Source organism: Myotis davidii, unplaced genomic scaffold (assembly GCF_000327345.1).
Source record: "Myotis davidii unplaced genomic scaffold, ASM32734v1 scaffold134, whole genome shotgun sequence".
Taxonomy (NCBI): domain Eukaryota; kingdom Metazoa; phylum Chordata; class Mammalia; order Chiroptera; family Vespertilionidae; genus Myotis; species Myotis davidii.
Genome location: NW_006288853.1, coordinates 2,273,088 through 2,288,992, shown reverse-complemented (window position 1 = coordinate 2,288,992; position 15,905 = coordinate 2,273,088). Strand labels below are relative to the sequence as shown.

The following is a 15,905-nucleotide window of genomic DNA, read 5'->3' as shown; positions in this document are numbered from 1 at the left end:
AATTACCTATGTTTAATTACACAGTATGTGGAATGGAATAAATTTTGTCTTCTAAATTACTGTCAAACTATTAAGTTTTCTGTTATTTAACTTACATAAATTTTTTTCATATATGTGCAATGTAAGAACCTCGAGGCTAATGCATGTTTATATAAAAGGTAGTTTTTGTATTCTTCATAGCACTCAGCACAAAATAATTTTTAATTAGTTTTGAACACTCAACTGACATGCAAATACTTATTAATCTGGTTCAGAATACAAAAAAAAAATTCTAGCCTGGCCGGTGTGGTTCAGTGGTTGAACCTATGAACCAAGAAGTCATTCTTTGACTCCCAGTCAGAGCACAAGCCGGGATTGCAGGCTTGATCCACAGTAGGGGCATGCAGGAGGCAGCTGATCAATGATTCTCATCACTGATGTTTCCATATTTGTCTTCCGCTCTCTTCCTCTCTGAAATCAATAAAAATATATATTTTTAAAAATTCTAATCACAGTCCTAGCTGGTTTGGCTCAGTGGATAGATCACCGGCCTTCGGAATGAAGGGTCCCAGGTTCAATTCTGGTCAAGGGTACGTGCCTGGGTTGCGGGCTCAATCCCCAGTAAGGGGGGTGTCAACGAGGCAGCCAATCAATGATTCTCTCTCATCATTGATGTTTCTCTCTCCCTTTCCCTTCCTCTCTGAAATCAATAAAAATATATTTTTAAAAAATTCTAATCACAATCTTCATTCAAAATCCACCAAAGGCTTTGATTTTGAAATGAGAACAAGTTTTGTGATAAAACATTTTATATACAAAAGTATTACATATGGGTCATCTCATGGACATTTATAATAGAATTAATAAGAAAGTAAGGGAAACCCCAAAATCCATCAAGTTAATTCAGTCATTAAAAATGTTAATAAAAACATGATCTCACTCATTCAGGGATAATGAAGACCATTATAAACTTATGAACAATAATAGATACAGAGGCAGAGCTGCCTCAAACTGATTGTCAAACTGCAGCGGGAAGGCCAGGGAGGGTTGGGGGGCAGAAGGGAGGGGGGTAAGAGATCAACCAAAGGACTTGTATGCATGCATATAAGCATAACCAATGGACATAAGACACTGGAGGCCAGGGGATTGTCAAGGGCAGGGAAAAATAAGGGCACATATGTAATACCCTTTGTAATACTTAAAGGAATAAAATAAAAAAAATGTTAATAAAAAATATTCAAGACACTGATGAGTGAAAAAGTAAAGAACATGCTTTATGTGATCTAAACACATGCACAATTTTGTATGGAATATTAATCACAACGAATGTGGAATTTTTGATGATCTTCAATTTGTTCTTTATTGCCTGTTTTGTTTTTTTTATTTTATTTTTACAAATAGCGGGTATCGCTTTTATAAAAAACAAAACTCCTGAGAAAAATAAAAGTCCTGCTAAACTGTAGTCCATTCCAGAGGCTTGCAGAATGACTGGGACGAGATCTATTCTCACAATTCCATTCACGCTACTTCCTTATACTCTCAAGTTTTCACTTACTTATTATTAACCCACTTGCTCAGAATAATAAAACTTTGAACAAAATACCAGCCTGGGTAGCACCATACCTGCTGCTTGAAGTATCTTCTGTCTTCCTCATCAACAAGGACCAGATTCAAAAAGTACCTTACTGAAAATTTTTTATTCACATCTCTCATTGTTGGAGTTGGGTCATATCCTGCTAAAAATAGTCTTATTGGAATTGATTCACCTGAAAGAAAAGCAATTTCCATTGAATTCTAAAGGATTATTAAATATAGTCACATAACTAGAACTAATCTTTATAGAGAAGATACCGATGCTTCCATTCCTGAGTGGGCAGCATAAGTAAAACTTTAAACCAGGGTTTCTCAGCCTTGGCACTATTAACATTTTGAGTTTGTTAAGTCTTTGGTGTGGGTAAGGTCCTATGCACTGTAAGAGGTTTAGCAGCATCCCTGGCCTCTACCCACAAGATTCCAGCAGCATTTCCCAAGTGTGACAACCAAAAATGTCTCCAAGTATTGGCAAATCTCCTAGCGGTGTGGGTAATGAGTAGGGAGGGGTGATAGTGGCAAAATTGCCCCTAGGTGAGAACCACTGTTCTGAAGCCAGAATGCCTGAATTCTAATCCCAACTCTACAGTCTGCTGGCTGCATGACCTTCATCAAATTATTTAACAATCCTGTTTTGAGTTCCTCATGTGAAATGGGGAACCAATAACACCCATCTTATAGAGAATTTGTTAGGACTATATGGGTTAACACTAGATGTAAAAGGCTTAGAACAGTGCCAGCAGGTAAGTGTTGCTTTAGTGGTTTTGTTATCGTCTGCTTTCACAAAGTTTACCATAATTTCTAGTCATGTGTGTAAATTCTTGCATACTTATTACTAATTTATCCAAAGCAACAAATATGTTCAGAATGATGACATTCCTTCACTACCAAAAACAAACAAAAAGGTTGCTATTCAGATTCTCATGGCTTCTCTTTTCCTAGGGTAACTGCATATTGTTTGGAATCTTTTTATATAATACATTTCTTGTACACATCTATTTCCTGAGATATAAAACCCATCATTTTATATAAAAATTTGTGGCTGCTGGAATTTTACAAAGGAATATTGCATAATGTAACAGCACACACACATGGGGCTTGGAATCAGAAAGGACTGGGCTCAAACGCCAACTCTATAATGATTAGCTACTGAAGGAAACCAGAATATGTCACCACAAAATATGCCTCTGACGTTATTTTGAGCCAAAGGCAATTAAGATGCGGCAAAAGCAGAAATGCCTCCCACCTTTTCTGCCTAAAGGCAGGATACAAATTTTCCTTTTACTGGAGATAGATTCATCAGCCCAGGGATGGCACCAAAGGAATCATCAGTTTCCTCCCATGTATTTACACTCCCACAGTTTGCCACCCTTAGAAGCCTAAAACTTACTTTTCTTTGTCTAGTCATTGCTGTCCAACTTACTGTCGTTTTGAAGATGCTAAGCCACCACTTTGAGTTACCTTTCGCTGAGGTTTCTCCTGCACAATGTGCACTGCATACATTAAACTCTCTGTTCTTCTCTTAGCAATCTTTTTGTTCAACAGTCCCAGCTAAAAATCTAAGATGGGTAGAAGTAAAGTTCTGCCTCCCCTACACTTTATCACCTTTAACAAGTTTTTTTAACCTCTCTGCATCTTGGTTTCATCTGTGACATAAGGAATACCACCACCCAACTCAAAGGTGGCATGGAGCACCTGGGAGTGGTTGGCATAATAGCTACTTTTTTAACTAATTACTAACAGAGTTAGAAAAAGCCAAAAGCATACATTTAAAATGATAAACATTGGCTTTATTATTTTACACACTGAAAATTATCTAGTAATGGAACTGCTTATTTTCTTGGGGGCTATAAGGACTCTAGAATCCCACAGGAATTAATGCTCACCTATATTTCACCTTATGTTCAGCAAGAATAAAAAAGATTTACAGAGATGAGCTATTATAACAGAATACAATAAAAACTTACAAATTCAGAAATAGAGACGATATACATGCCTTCTAAATTCTAAATTTAAACAGTAAAAAAATTAAACCTTATTTCAGACTACAAAGTACTATTATAGTCTTCTCAGTATATATACAAAGATCATCTTAAAAACTATCATTAAAGAAAATCATTTTAAGAATTCACAAAGATTCTTATACTACATAAATACTTTCAAACAAAATTGTCATGAACACTGCTGTTTGCACTACCTATAACACAAAAGAAACAAATGAAAAGTGTTACCTTTGACTGGTGCACCATCCATTATTTCATATTTAGCAATTGTTTCTGTTTCTGTTGTGGTACTGGGTCCTAGTGCAATAATGTAAATGATATTAAATATTTCCATAATATAATTTCAAGTTCTTCTCATTTTCCTACTACATTATTTTTGTACTAATTTATCTTTCTATTTTGTGAAAATGTTGACCATTCTTTTTTTTTTTTTATTGATTTCAGAGAAGGAGAGGGAGGGAGGGAGAGAGACAGAAACATCAATGATAAGAGAGAGTCATTGATCAGCAGCCTCCTGCACACACTACACTAGGGATCGAGCCCACAACCCAGGACATGTGCCCTGACCAGGAATCAAACTGTGACTTCCTGGCTCATAAGTTGACGCTCAACCACTGAGCCACGCCAGCCAGGCTTGACCATTCTTTTCTATTTCCTGCTCTACATGTAACATACTTAACACTCAACTGAATGTTTCACTCCCTTCTTCCTTAAGATAATATACAGCGCAAGAATCTTCTTCACAGAGTTCCTTCTATGGGTTCCAAAACCTGAGAAACTGGAAACTGGCAACCCCCATCAGAACTAACCATTGACTTGCTAGCTTTCTCTGCAATACCCAAACTGTCTTTCCCTTGCTGGTAAAGTCAACTTTAACATAAACAAAATATACTGAATACCTGATTGACATATAGTCCTTTTATGTTTTGAAATTATATAGGGTTTTTTATTGTTTAGAAAGAGAGGAAGGGAGAGGGATAGAAACATCAATGATGAGAATCATCAATCAGCTGCCTCTTACATGACCCCCAGCACGTTCCCCACCAGGGGATCGAGCCAACAACCTGCAACCCGGGCACGTAGCCTGACAGGAATCAAACCCGGGATCGAACCTTGACCTCCTGGCTCATAGGTCAACCCTTAACCACTGAGCCACACATGCAAAGACTAAAGTCTGTTCTGGATTATGACTATAGATTATTTTTTATTTAAAATTTTCTAGAATCAAACAGTTTTTATACTCAGAAAAAATGTTTCAATAAACAATTTTTAAAACAACAAATGGGACCCTGAAGTTTGGTTTTAATGTCTTTAAATCACTGTAACTTTTATTAGCAAGTGAAACATAGAGATTAAGAAATCATAAATGTTTATCATTATGATTACCAATTATACATTCTTAGAAAGTGTTACCTAAAATTATTTTCAGCCAAAAAACCAGCAAAACTATAGGGGACAAACTAAATCTATATACTAAACAAAATTAAAAAGCAGTTTATGAACCAATAAATGATTTGGGGACAACTGGTCAGCCAGCTGGAAAAAGTAAAGTTGGATCCATACTTCATATCTTACATCAAGACAAATTCCAAATGATTTAAAAATTTAAACAAAATCCCTAAACTATAATGTATTATTTTAGTAAAATCAAGCTAAGAAAATTATTCTTAGAACCTCAGTGTGAAAAAGGACGAACTGTCACAAAACCCAGAGTCCATAAAAAGAAAAACTAATAAACTAAATAAATATCAAGAACTTCTACATGGCATAAAGCACCATAGCAAGACAATCTGGGGAAATTTTTTTTTTCTGCTCTTAACAGAAAAAGATAATGATTTCCCTAATATATAGTTTCTATAAATACGAAAAGACTAGTAATCCAATGGAGATGGGGCAAAGGATATGGATAGGCAGTTTATAGAAGAAATACAAAAGGCTTTTATACACATGAAAAGAGGCTCACCCTCACCCAGAATGAGAAAGTTAAATTCAAATAACAGTGGAAAACTTCTTCCCCCTAGCCATCAGATCAGCTAAAAATGTTATAACCTTGTGCTGGTGAGAATAGAGGAAAAAGAGCCACTCCCTACATTCATTGCTGGTAGATGCAAATTGTTACAAACCCTAAAGAGGACAAACTGGTATTGTGTATCAAAATTAAAAATGAATATAATCTTTGAAATAGCAATCCCACTTCTAAGATTTTATCTTACACACACATATACACACCCAGGCAAAATGACATTATTAACTGAAGCACTTTTTGTAATAACAAGACTGGAAACCACCTGAATGCATACCAATAGCAGAGTGGTTAAATACTAGTACATACATCGAATGGAATACTATAAAAAAAGGTGAAGTGTTCTTATGTATTGATATGAAAAATCTCAAAGATACCTTACTAAAAAGCAAGTCTGTACTGTATGTAACCATTTAACTGAAAAGGGGGGCTATAATACAGAGGAACTTACATATATATGCATTAATAGAAGGAAATATTTATGTAATTAAGTTTTATTTTTCAAAACGCGCACCTAGTGAGACGGACCTGTTGTTCATGCATCTTTACCAGCAGCTGGGACATCCCCACCTTTGGTGTTTCTGGTGTAAACTACTTAAGCTGTGATTTGAAACTAGTTCATTGTTTGTGCTATTGATTTTTATAAAGAGGAGAGGGGGGAGGGGGTGATTGAGACATCGATTTGCTGTTCTACTTATTTATGCATTCATTGACTGCTTTTTGTATGTGCCCTGACGGGACATCGAACCTGCAACCTTTGCTTATTGGGATGATGCTCTGAGTGCCTGGCCAGGGCGGGAAACTAGCTTAGTAAGTCCTTTACTAAGGAGCTCCTTAAGGGCTGCCCTCGCCAAGGAACCCTGGATCTTCAGTCTTTTAAGAGATAACAGTGGGGCCCTAACCGGTTTGGCTCAGTGGATAGAGCATCGGCCTGCGGACTCAAGGGTCCCGGGTTCAGTTCCGGTCAAGGGCATGTACCTTGATTGCAGGCACATCCCCAGTGGAGTGTGTGCAGGAGGCAGCTGACCGATGTTTCTCTCTCATCAATGTTTCTAACTCTCTATCCCTCTCTTTCCTCTCTGTAAAAAATCAATAAAATATATTTAAAAACAAAAAAAGAGAGAGAGATAACAGTGGGCTTATAAGCTTATAGTGGGAACTTCCTTACAGAGTTGGTCATATGTCACTTTATCAAACAAGACTAGATTATTGAGCTTGGCCCGAACTTTGCCTTTGGACCATTTCTTTTGGCCTTGCCCCCAGATTTGTCTTTCTTGGCCAACTCTCTAGCATCTTTCTTCTTCTCCTTGTCCTTGGGCTGCATAGCAAAACCAGAAGAGCGGCTGCTACCACTGCTGCTACAATAAAATACTGGGCAAAAAGGAAGTCTAGAAGGATTTAAAAACTTATAAATGTATTACCTATGAGCAGCTGAGGTACAAAAATAGGACATTTTTTTACTGTATAGTGTCTTATACTTTATTTTTGAACCATGTGAATTTGTTTTTAGTTACCTGCAGCCAACCATGGTCCAAAAATATTAAATGGACAATTCCAGAAATAATTCATGTTTTCAATTGCTCACTGTTCTGAGTAACATGATGAAATCTCGTGCAGTCCCACTCCATTCTGCCTGAGACATGAATCATTCTTTTGTCCACTGTATCCACGCTATGTAAGCTGCCTTTTCGGCACTTAGTACACATATACACACACACACAGGCAGTGCTTGGTGTTGCAGTGCTTGTATTCAAGTAACCCTTAGAGTACCTAACACTATGTCACCACGCCTACAACATTCAGCTCACTTCATCCCATCACACAGGCACTGCAGCATCTCACATGATCACAAGAAAGGTAAATACAGTACAGTAAGACATTCTAAGAGAGACACATTCACATAACTTTATTATATAGTACTAGTATAATGTTATAATTGTTCTTTTTTATCGTTCATCTCTTACTATACCTAACTTATAAATTAAACTTTACCATAAATCTGTACACATAGAAAAAAAACAAGGTATATATAGGGTTCCGTACTATCTGTAGTTTCAGGCATCCACTTTTGGTCTTCAAATGTATCCCCTAGCCCAGTGATGGCGAACCTTTTGAGCTCTGCGTGTCAGCATTTTGAAAAACCCTAACTTAACTCTGGTGCCGTGTCACATATAGAAATTTTTGATATTTGCAAAAATATAGTAAATATAGTAAAACAAAGATTATATTTTTTGTTATTTATTTTATATATTTAAATGCCATAACAAAGACAAATCAACCAAAAAAATGTGTTCGCATGTCACCTCTGACAGGCGTGTCATAGGTTTGCCATCACTGCCCTAGCCACTGGCCAGTGTTGGTCACTGGTTAGAGCATCGACTCCTGCACCAAAGGAGTGTGTTGGGTTCAATTTCCGGTCAAGGGTACATGCCTGGGTTGCTGGTTCAATCCCCAGACCCAGCGGGGGTATGTTCGGGAGGCAACCAATCAATTTGTCTCTCTCCCACTGATGTCTCTTTCTCTCTCCCTCTCTTTCCCCCCTCCCTCCTTTCCACTCTCTCTAAAAATCAATGGAAAATATCCTCAGGCAAGGATTAACAATAATTAACTAGTTAATTAATTAGTTAAAATGTATTCCCCATAGATAAGGGGGTACTGTATTCAAAAATCAAATTTTAAAAAAACATAAACGTCTTACTGCCAGCAATATTATCAAAATTAATATCCTCTATAAATTTTATGTTCGAATAAGATTTTAAGATTTTAAAATTTCAACTAAACAGGAGTTTTCATTCAAATACTCTTTCAACTTACCAATTCCTGTGATCTCTTTTTTGATCAGTTGTAACTCCATGTGTTGGATTTTTATTCTTACTAATAAGAAGTAAATTTTTCCAACAATCACATCCTTTAAATGATACCTTTGGAGAAAGAATATATCTCACTTATACCAAATATTTTAAAAACAAAGAAAGAGAGTAAAATAAGTCCTAAAGGCTTTATTAGACATCTTTAGATTAATAGCTATGTAAGAATACCACTTTGACTATTCATATTGCTTAATGTTCCTCTTTTTCAAATAAGCATTAATCATTTACAGTGTGCACTGCTTAATGATGAGCAAATGTTCTAAGAAATGCATCGTTAGGGGATTCTGTTGTGCAAACATCATAGGGTGCACTGCACAAACCTAGATGGTAGAACCTACTACACACCGAGGTTTATGGTATACCACTGTTGTATATGAGGTGTGTTGCTGACCAAAATGTTGTTATGCAGCACATAACTGTACTATAAAAATAAGAAATCAAACTTTTACTTGACTTCAATGCATCTCAAAAGGAAGAATTAACCTGATTATTGTTCCTTACCCAGAGGTTAACTTAGTTTCCAAAGAACTTAAGCATGGAAAAACTTTTCTTATTTTATTTTTTTTTATTGATTTCAGAGAGGGAGAGAGAGAGATAGAAACATCAATGATGAGAGAGAATCATTGATAAACTGCCTCCTGCACACCCCCTACTGGGGATTGAGCCAGCAACCCTGGGTATGTGCCCTTGACCAGAATTGAACCTGGGACCCTTCAATCCACAGGCCAACGCTCTATCCATTAAGCAAAACCAGCGAGGGCGATATATAATTTTTATGGGTGAAATTTTATGTCTGGAATACCGCCCCCTATATAATCTAATGGGAGTGTGGGACTGAATACAGACAAAACAAATCTGAATAGTTGGAGCTGGCAATGGGTACATGAGGATTCATTATACTGTTCAGATACTTTGGTATGTGTTTGAAAATTTCCATCATAAACTGCAGTGGGAAGGCCGGGGAGGTTTGGGGGGGCAGGAGGGAGGGGGGTAAGAGATCAGTCGAAGGACTTGTATGCATGCATATAAGCATAACCAATGCACCTAAGACACTGGGGGTAGGGGAGGCCAGGGGATTGTCAAGGGCAGGGGGGAAAAAAGGAGACATATGTAATACTCTTTGTAATACTTTAAGCAATAAAACAATAAAAAAAATTCCATCATAAAGCTTACAACAACATTAATCTATAAGTGCCCAGCCCTAGCCGGTTTGGCTCAGTGGATAGAGCGTCAGCCTGCAGACTCAAGGGTCCTGGGTTCGATTCCGATCAAGGGCACATGCCCAGCTTGAGGGCTCGATCCCAAGTAGGCAGCCAATCAATGATTCTCATCATTGATGTTTCTATTTCTCCCTCTCCCTTTCTCTCTGAAATCAATAAAAATATATATATTTTTAAAAAGAGCCCATTTCAATAAAAATACAACATGTATAAACATATGCACCTCTCCCTTCTACATGGAAAAATATGAGAATATATTGTGGTTAAATAGTAAAAGTGAAAATTTGTGATATTTTTATTTCCTTTGACTTTCCCACATTATCAAAATTTTCAATAATGAAAATATTTGTTTATGTTGTCAAAAAAATGTATTTTTGTTTAGTTTTAAAAAGATGACCAGGCTAAAGTGATGTCGGGCCAGTAAAATAAATTTTTAGACATAAGGTTTAGCTGCCTTCTGAGATCGTAAAATGCTCTATAAAAAATGACCAAGTGGAAATTTATTAGGAATAGAATATGAAAGACACTTGCACTGAGTCAGAAGCCAGAACAAACTCCTACTAAAGTTTATTTCAGCTCAGAGTTTCTGTTGGTCTGTTAACAGCAGATTAATGTCAATTCTACCCTCATTTTGACCAATTTACAAAAACCTGAAAAGCTTACTTCTTAATCTTCCCTGAACATTTAAGCTATCTGTTTGTGAAAGGTACTTACTTTGATTTATTATATTCAAATTCTATGTGTAAACAATCTTCAATGCCCACTTCCATCTTAATAGAGTTGTTAACATCAGGGTAGGTAGCAAGCTGGTGAACAATAAGATCATATTCTTTTACCAAGTCTGTCAGTCTTCTTACTATTGTCACTTTAAGAAAATACCTATAAAGTTAATAGAAGAGTCAAGTTAAATCTCCTATGATAAGTTTCAGTGTTTTAAAAAAACAAACATTAACTGTCCTTGCTAGAACTCCTTGGGATCAACTTCATTGATTTCATGAAGGAGTTCTAATTTTTAAATAAATGTCCCCACCATGAAAAAAAAACAAAACACAACAGTTTAATTTTAAGACCAGTGTACATACTTTTTAGATAAATTTGAGAGCTAGCATCAAGCCCACTGGAGGAAATCTCTCTAGACCACTCCTTAATCATATAGTAAATGAGATCTGTTGGGAAACTAATGTATTTAGAGGGTAATCCATTTACACAACAAATAAAGTACCTAAGGAACAATTCATACAAAGGAATCATGTGACTAAAACTTCTCATAATGGGGTTCTCTAAATCTATAATGATAGAAGGTTCTTATTATCTCAGATCAGCATTAGCCACACAAAAAACAAAATATTTGACAAAATTCCTAAAAACCTTGTCTTCCAGTCCAGAATTATAGCAGAAGTTCTATTAAGACATTCAGCAGCAACCATTATTCTGTAGTTTTGACTCTATCTCCAGTTTCTAATACACCTAATTCATACCTCAAGCGGACATTGGCACCGATGTAAGATTCATATGGCTTTTCAACTTGCATAAATTCAAAATCATAACTTCTGCTTTGGGTCAATTCTCCAGGTAAGGCTAGTTCTTTCACTAGGTTTACAAATTCGTGAGTATTACTCTTGTCATTGAAAAGTTCTAAGAAATTTTAAAAAGCAAAAAGACCAATTATATTTAATATCATTTCATTAAAACCCACACTTCTACCTCCAAAGCAAGTAAAAATAAATTCATTCCTTTAATGTAGTGAGGGTTTGCCCAATATGAAGCTAATTTAAGACACATTTCCAGCTATTATTTGAACTTCCTCCCTTCAAGGCAAGAAGTGTTTTATTCCTTTGCTTTGTTAGGCAAACTGATAAAACTAAAATCAACTATCAGTTAATTACTATAATTTGCTCAATATAATCTCATCTAGAATAGATAATGTGAATAAGCACCCACCCATTCCAATTTTGATACTTTAAAAAGATACAATAAAACTTAGATTTAAAATGTAGCTATGGCCGAAACCGGTTTGGCTCAGTGGATAGAGCGTCGGCCTGCGGACTGAAAGGTCCCAGGTTCGATTCCGGTCAAGGGCATGTACCTGGGTTGCGGGCACATCCCCAGTAGGAGATGTGCAGGAGGCGGCTGATCAATGTTTCTCTCCCATCAATGTTTTTAACTCTCTATCTCTCTCCCTTCCTCTCCGTAAAAAAAAAATCAATAAAATATATATTTAAAAAAAAATGTAGCTATGTATACAGTATTATAAAGACCTATTTCCTCTTTTCTGAATCTGCAGCTCCAAAAATTTATACAGTTATACTGCTAAATCAAGAATGTCTCTAAAATACATGTATGGAAATGTACACAAGTTGATCTAGGTCAATAAGAAACTACATCTTGCCCTAAACGGTTTGGCTTAATGGATAGAGCATCGGCCTGCAGACCCAAGGGTCCCAGGTTTAATTCTGGTCAAGGGCATGTAACTTGGTTGCGGGCACATACCCAGTAGGGAGTGTGCAGGAGGCAGCTGATCGATGTTTCTCTCTCATCAGTGTTTCTAACTCTCTATCCCTTTCCCTTCCTCTCTGTAAAAAATCAATAAAATATATTTTAAAAAAAAGAAAGAAAGAAACTACATCTTTCCTTTTCACACCGAATTTTCTGTTGACAGATGAGCGGCTACAGGCACACACTAGATTAGGAAGACAAATGGCATGGGTAATTAGAAAGTGATGGATGAAGGTGACATATAATTGTGAGTAAATCTGGTGAAAAAAATTGAGGCAGATGGAAATTTCAATGAGTCAAATAATTTACCTGAATTATTTTTCAAGGCTGGTAGCTTACATAACTCCTTTCATGTTTAGTAATTAATTTTAACAATAAAAGCAGGATGAGTCAAACAATTCAAAGAAACATGATTTAATGTTTATAAAATAATTCTTTTTATTATACAAAATCAATTCCTTCTACAAAGCTAAATTCTAATTCAATTATTTAAATGCTAAACCCAATCCTCTTCAAACTCAGTTATCAAAGAAAAAAAGTAATACTATTTTACAACTCACCAATTTGACCTACAAATTCAATTCTAATTCCTTGATGTTCTAGCCTCTTTCCAGGTTGCTTAAAGGCTAGGTTTACCTGCCAAAACATGAAATTGTAAGAGATGTTAATCCTTTGAGTGGGCCTACCAGTTGATTCCTTCCAGATGAAAGCAATGTGTAAAATTTCAGGTATTTATTTCTGAAGTTTGAGACACCACCAAATACCTAAATCATGATGACTACAGAACATATCACTTTCAGCTTTTTGTAACCAAGGTTATCTTATAATTCCTAACCTTAAAAGCAATGCTTACTGTTCTGTGTGTGCTACTCATCCTAAAAACATAATGTCTAAAGATTTAAATTTTGAATATGATTTATCTTACATTCTTATGAGGTAAAATATATAATCTCAAAATCCCTGAATTCATATCTGCCAATGAAAATCTTAATTTTTTTTCACAATTAAAACACATTTTTAAAAGTTTTATTATTTGCTTTATATCACTAGCCTAAGTTCATACCAACACATGCCCAATTCTGACACAGGTTAGTTATAGTAATACCTTTCATTCTATTAAAAATCTTTAATTTTATAAAATTTTAATTTGACAAAATATCAGTAAAGTACACACATATTAAAATAAAATTCCAAATGTTTAAGGATTAGCTAATAAAAACAACATATTCTTTAGTATAGAAAATATTGGTAATGTGACTCTTAAATGCTTTTCTCTCAACAATGCTTCTCAAAAAATAATTGAAATCGAGGACCAATAAAAAAAAGGGGGTCCAATTACTTATTATAAACTATATAAATTAACCACTCTTCTGTATCTTTCATATTTGTAACCAGGATGAGTTAGTTACTTGCCTTCCAAATTAATATCTTAGAAAAAGAATAATTAAATTGTGGTACATCATATAATGGAATATTATTAAAGTTTAAAAATAATATGGTCAAAGAATTTTTAATGATGTGGGAAGATGTGCATGATATGTTACATGAAGGAAGCATGGTCAAACTGTATACAATTATAATGCCAATTATATTTTTTAAAACTACAGAAAACAAATTCTCTTAAAAGCAGCTACTTTTGGATTATGAGTAATTTTGTTTTCTTCTTGTTAGTTCTCAAGGGTCTTTTCGTGTGCGTGTGTGTGTGTGTGTATCTATGTATACTAGTGTGTGTGTATATATATATATACATATATATATACACATACACATACACACACATACATAATAGGCAAATAATACTTTCAAAATCAGAAAAATACTTATTAAAAAATCACAGAATGGTAGTACTTAAAGATGCTTCACATACACTACTAACAAGTTAAATTTTATCACAAATAAAACAAGCATAACTCCCAGCTGTTTCATATGCCACGCAGTCATTAGAGCTATTCTCTAATTTGCACTAATAAAGCACATAGAAAACAGTATACTTTAAACAATGCCTACTTGGCAACAATTCATAATGTCTTTGTTTGAACATGGCTGTATCTGATATTTTAAAACTTACAGTTCTTCAAAAAACACTTTGAAACCACATTAAGGTAGAAATGCAAATGTTTCATTTTCCCAACAAACTGCCTAACCTCTGAAATTTTCCTTGATTCCCACTGATGTTAAAATATAGTTGACTAGAGGTCCAGTGCATGAAATCCATGCACTGAGGCAGGGGGAGGCCTCAGCCCAGTCTGCGCCCTCTCCCAGTCCGGGACCCCTGGGGGGATGTCCACCTACTGGATGTCCTGGCAGTCAGACATCCCTCTTGCAGTCCGGGGCTCTCCCAGTCCAGGACCCCTCGCTCCTTACCACCCACCTGCAGTGCAGGCAGTGGACGTAGGCGAGGCTCCCACCACTGCCACTGCGCTCACCAGCCATGAGCCTGGCTTCTGGCTTAGCGGTGCTCCCCCTGTAGGAGGCCACTGGCCACCAGGGGGCAGCTCCAGCATTGAACGTCTGCCTCCCGGTGGTCAGTGCACATCATAGAAACCGGTCATTCTGCCGTTCAGTCGATTTGCATATTATGCTTTTATTATATAGGATTTTAAGCCTAATTCAAGCTACTGAGGAATCTGAAGAATCCCAGAATAGGAAGGCATAATTATGTATACTGCTTTAAAAGCTATTCTGAAATGGAGCATAGAAAAATAAGTGAAATTATCATGGTGAACTGGGCTAAAGAATTTTAACACCAACTTAGTGATACTTTTGTAACGTTTATTGTAATTTCAAACCGACAGAAAAGTTGCATGAACAGCACCAGGAAACCTCACATAACCTTTACTCAGACCCATCAGATGTGGTTATATTTGGTCCCATATGCTTTATCATCTTCCCTATGTGTACACATATGCATGCATACATACATACTTTTCTTTATAACCAAGAATAAATTGGAGACATCATGCCCCTCTACCCCAAAAAGCTTCATGTGCACCTGCTAAGAAAATGAACTTTCTCTTACATAATTACAGTGCAATTATCAAAACCAGAAAAGTTTAACATTCCATAGTCTATATTCAAATTCCATCAACTGTCTCAATAATGTACTTTAGATCCTTTTTTCCTGCTGCCCAAGCTCCAATCCAGTTTCACACATTACATATAGTTATGTCTCTTTAGTCTCCCTTTATCTAGAACATTCCTCAGTCATTGCCTTTCCTGACCTTCATGCTTTTAAAGAATACAGGTCAGTTACCGTATAGGATGTCCCTCAATTTAGGCTTGTTTGATTTTTTATCACAGACACAGCTTTTGCATTTTTGGCAAGAGCACCACAGAAGTGAAGTTGTGTCCTTCTCAGTGTATCTTATTAGGAAGCACATAATGCCAGTTTGTTCTAATACTGGTGATGTTAACTATGATCACTTGGTCAAGGTAACCCTCTAAGTTTCTCCAATTTAAAGTTACTATTTTTCCTTTTGCTATGAGTAAGTAATCACAGTAGAGAAACTTGCGACTATCTATCTATATATATATAAAAGCCTAAGCAACTGTTCGACCAATACCTATGACATGCACTGACCACCAGGGGGCAGACACTCCAATTGATAGGTTAGCTTGCTGCTGGGATCTGGCTGATCAGGACTGGATGAGACAGGCCGGACACGCCCTGGAGCCCTCCCATGATCCCTCTCCGGGCCCTATCGTGGGGTCCCTCAGCCTGACT

General features: G+C 36.2%; 1 protein-coding gene across 2 annotated transcripts in view; it reads right to left on the bottom strand.

The window, feature by feature from the left end:
• VPS26A (VPS26 retromer complex component A) overlaps window positions 1-15,905 on the bottom strand; it is a 33,620-nt gene that overhangs the window by 2,570 nt on the left and 15,145 nt on the right. The window contains exons 4-9 of one of the 2 annotated variants that reach the window (XM_006760926.2): window positions 12,742-12,817; window positions 11,164-11,320; window positions 10,400-10,564; window positions 8,410-8,516; window positions 3,801-3,869; window positions 1,603-1,745 (exon numbers count right to left, since the gene is read on the bottom strand). In XM_006760926.2, the coding sequence (XP_006760989.2) occupies window positions 1,603-1,745; window positions 3,801-3,869; window positions 8,410-8,516; window positions 10,400-10,564; window positions 11,164-11,320; window positions 12,742-12,817 (717 nt within the window). The remainder of the gene's footprint in view (window positions 1-1,602; window positions 1,746-3,800; window positions 3,870-8,409; window positions 8,517-10,399; window positions 10,565-11,163; window positions 11,321-12,741; window positions 12,818-15,905) is intronic. The other variant, XM_015562128.1, reaches the window with a different exon arrangement.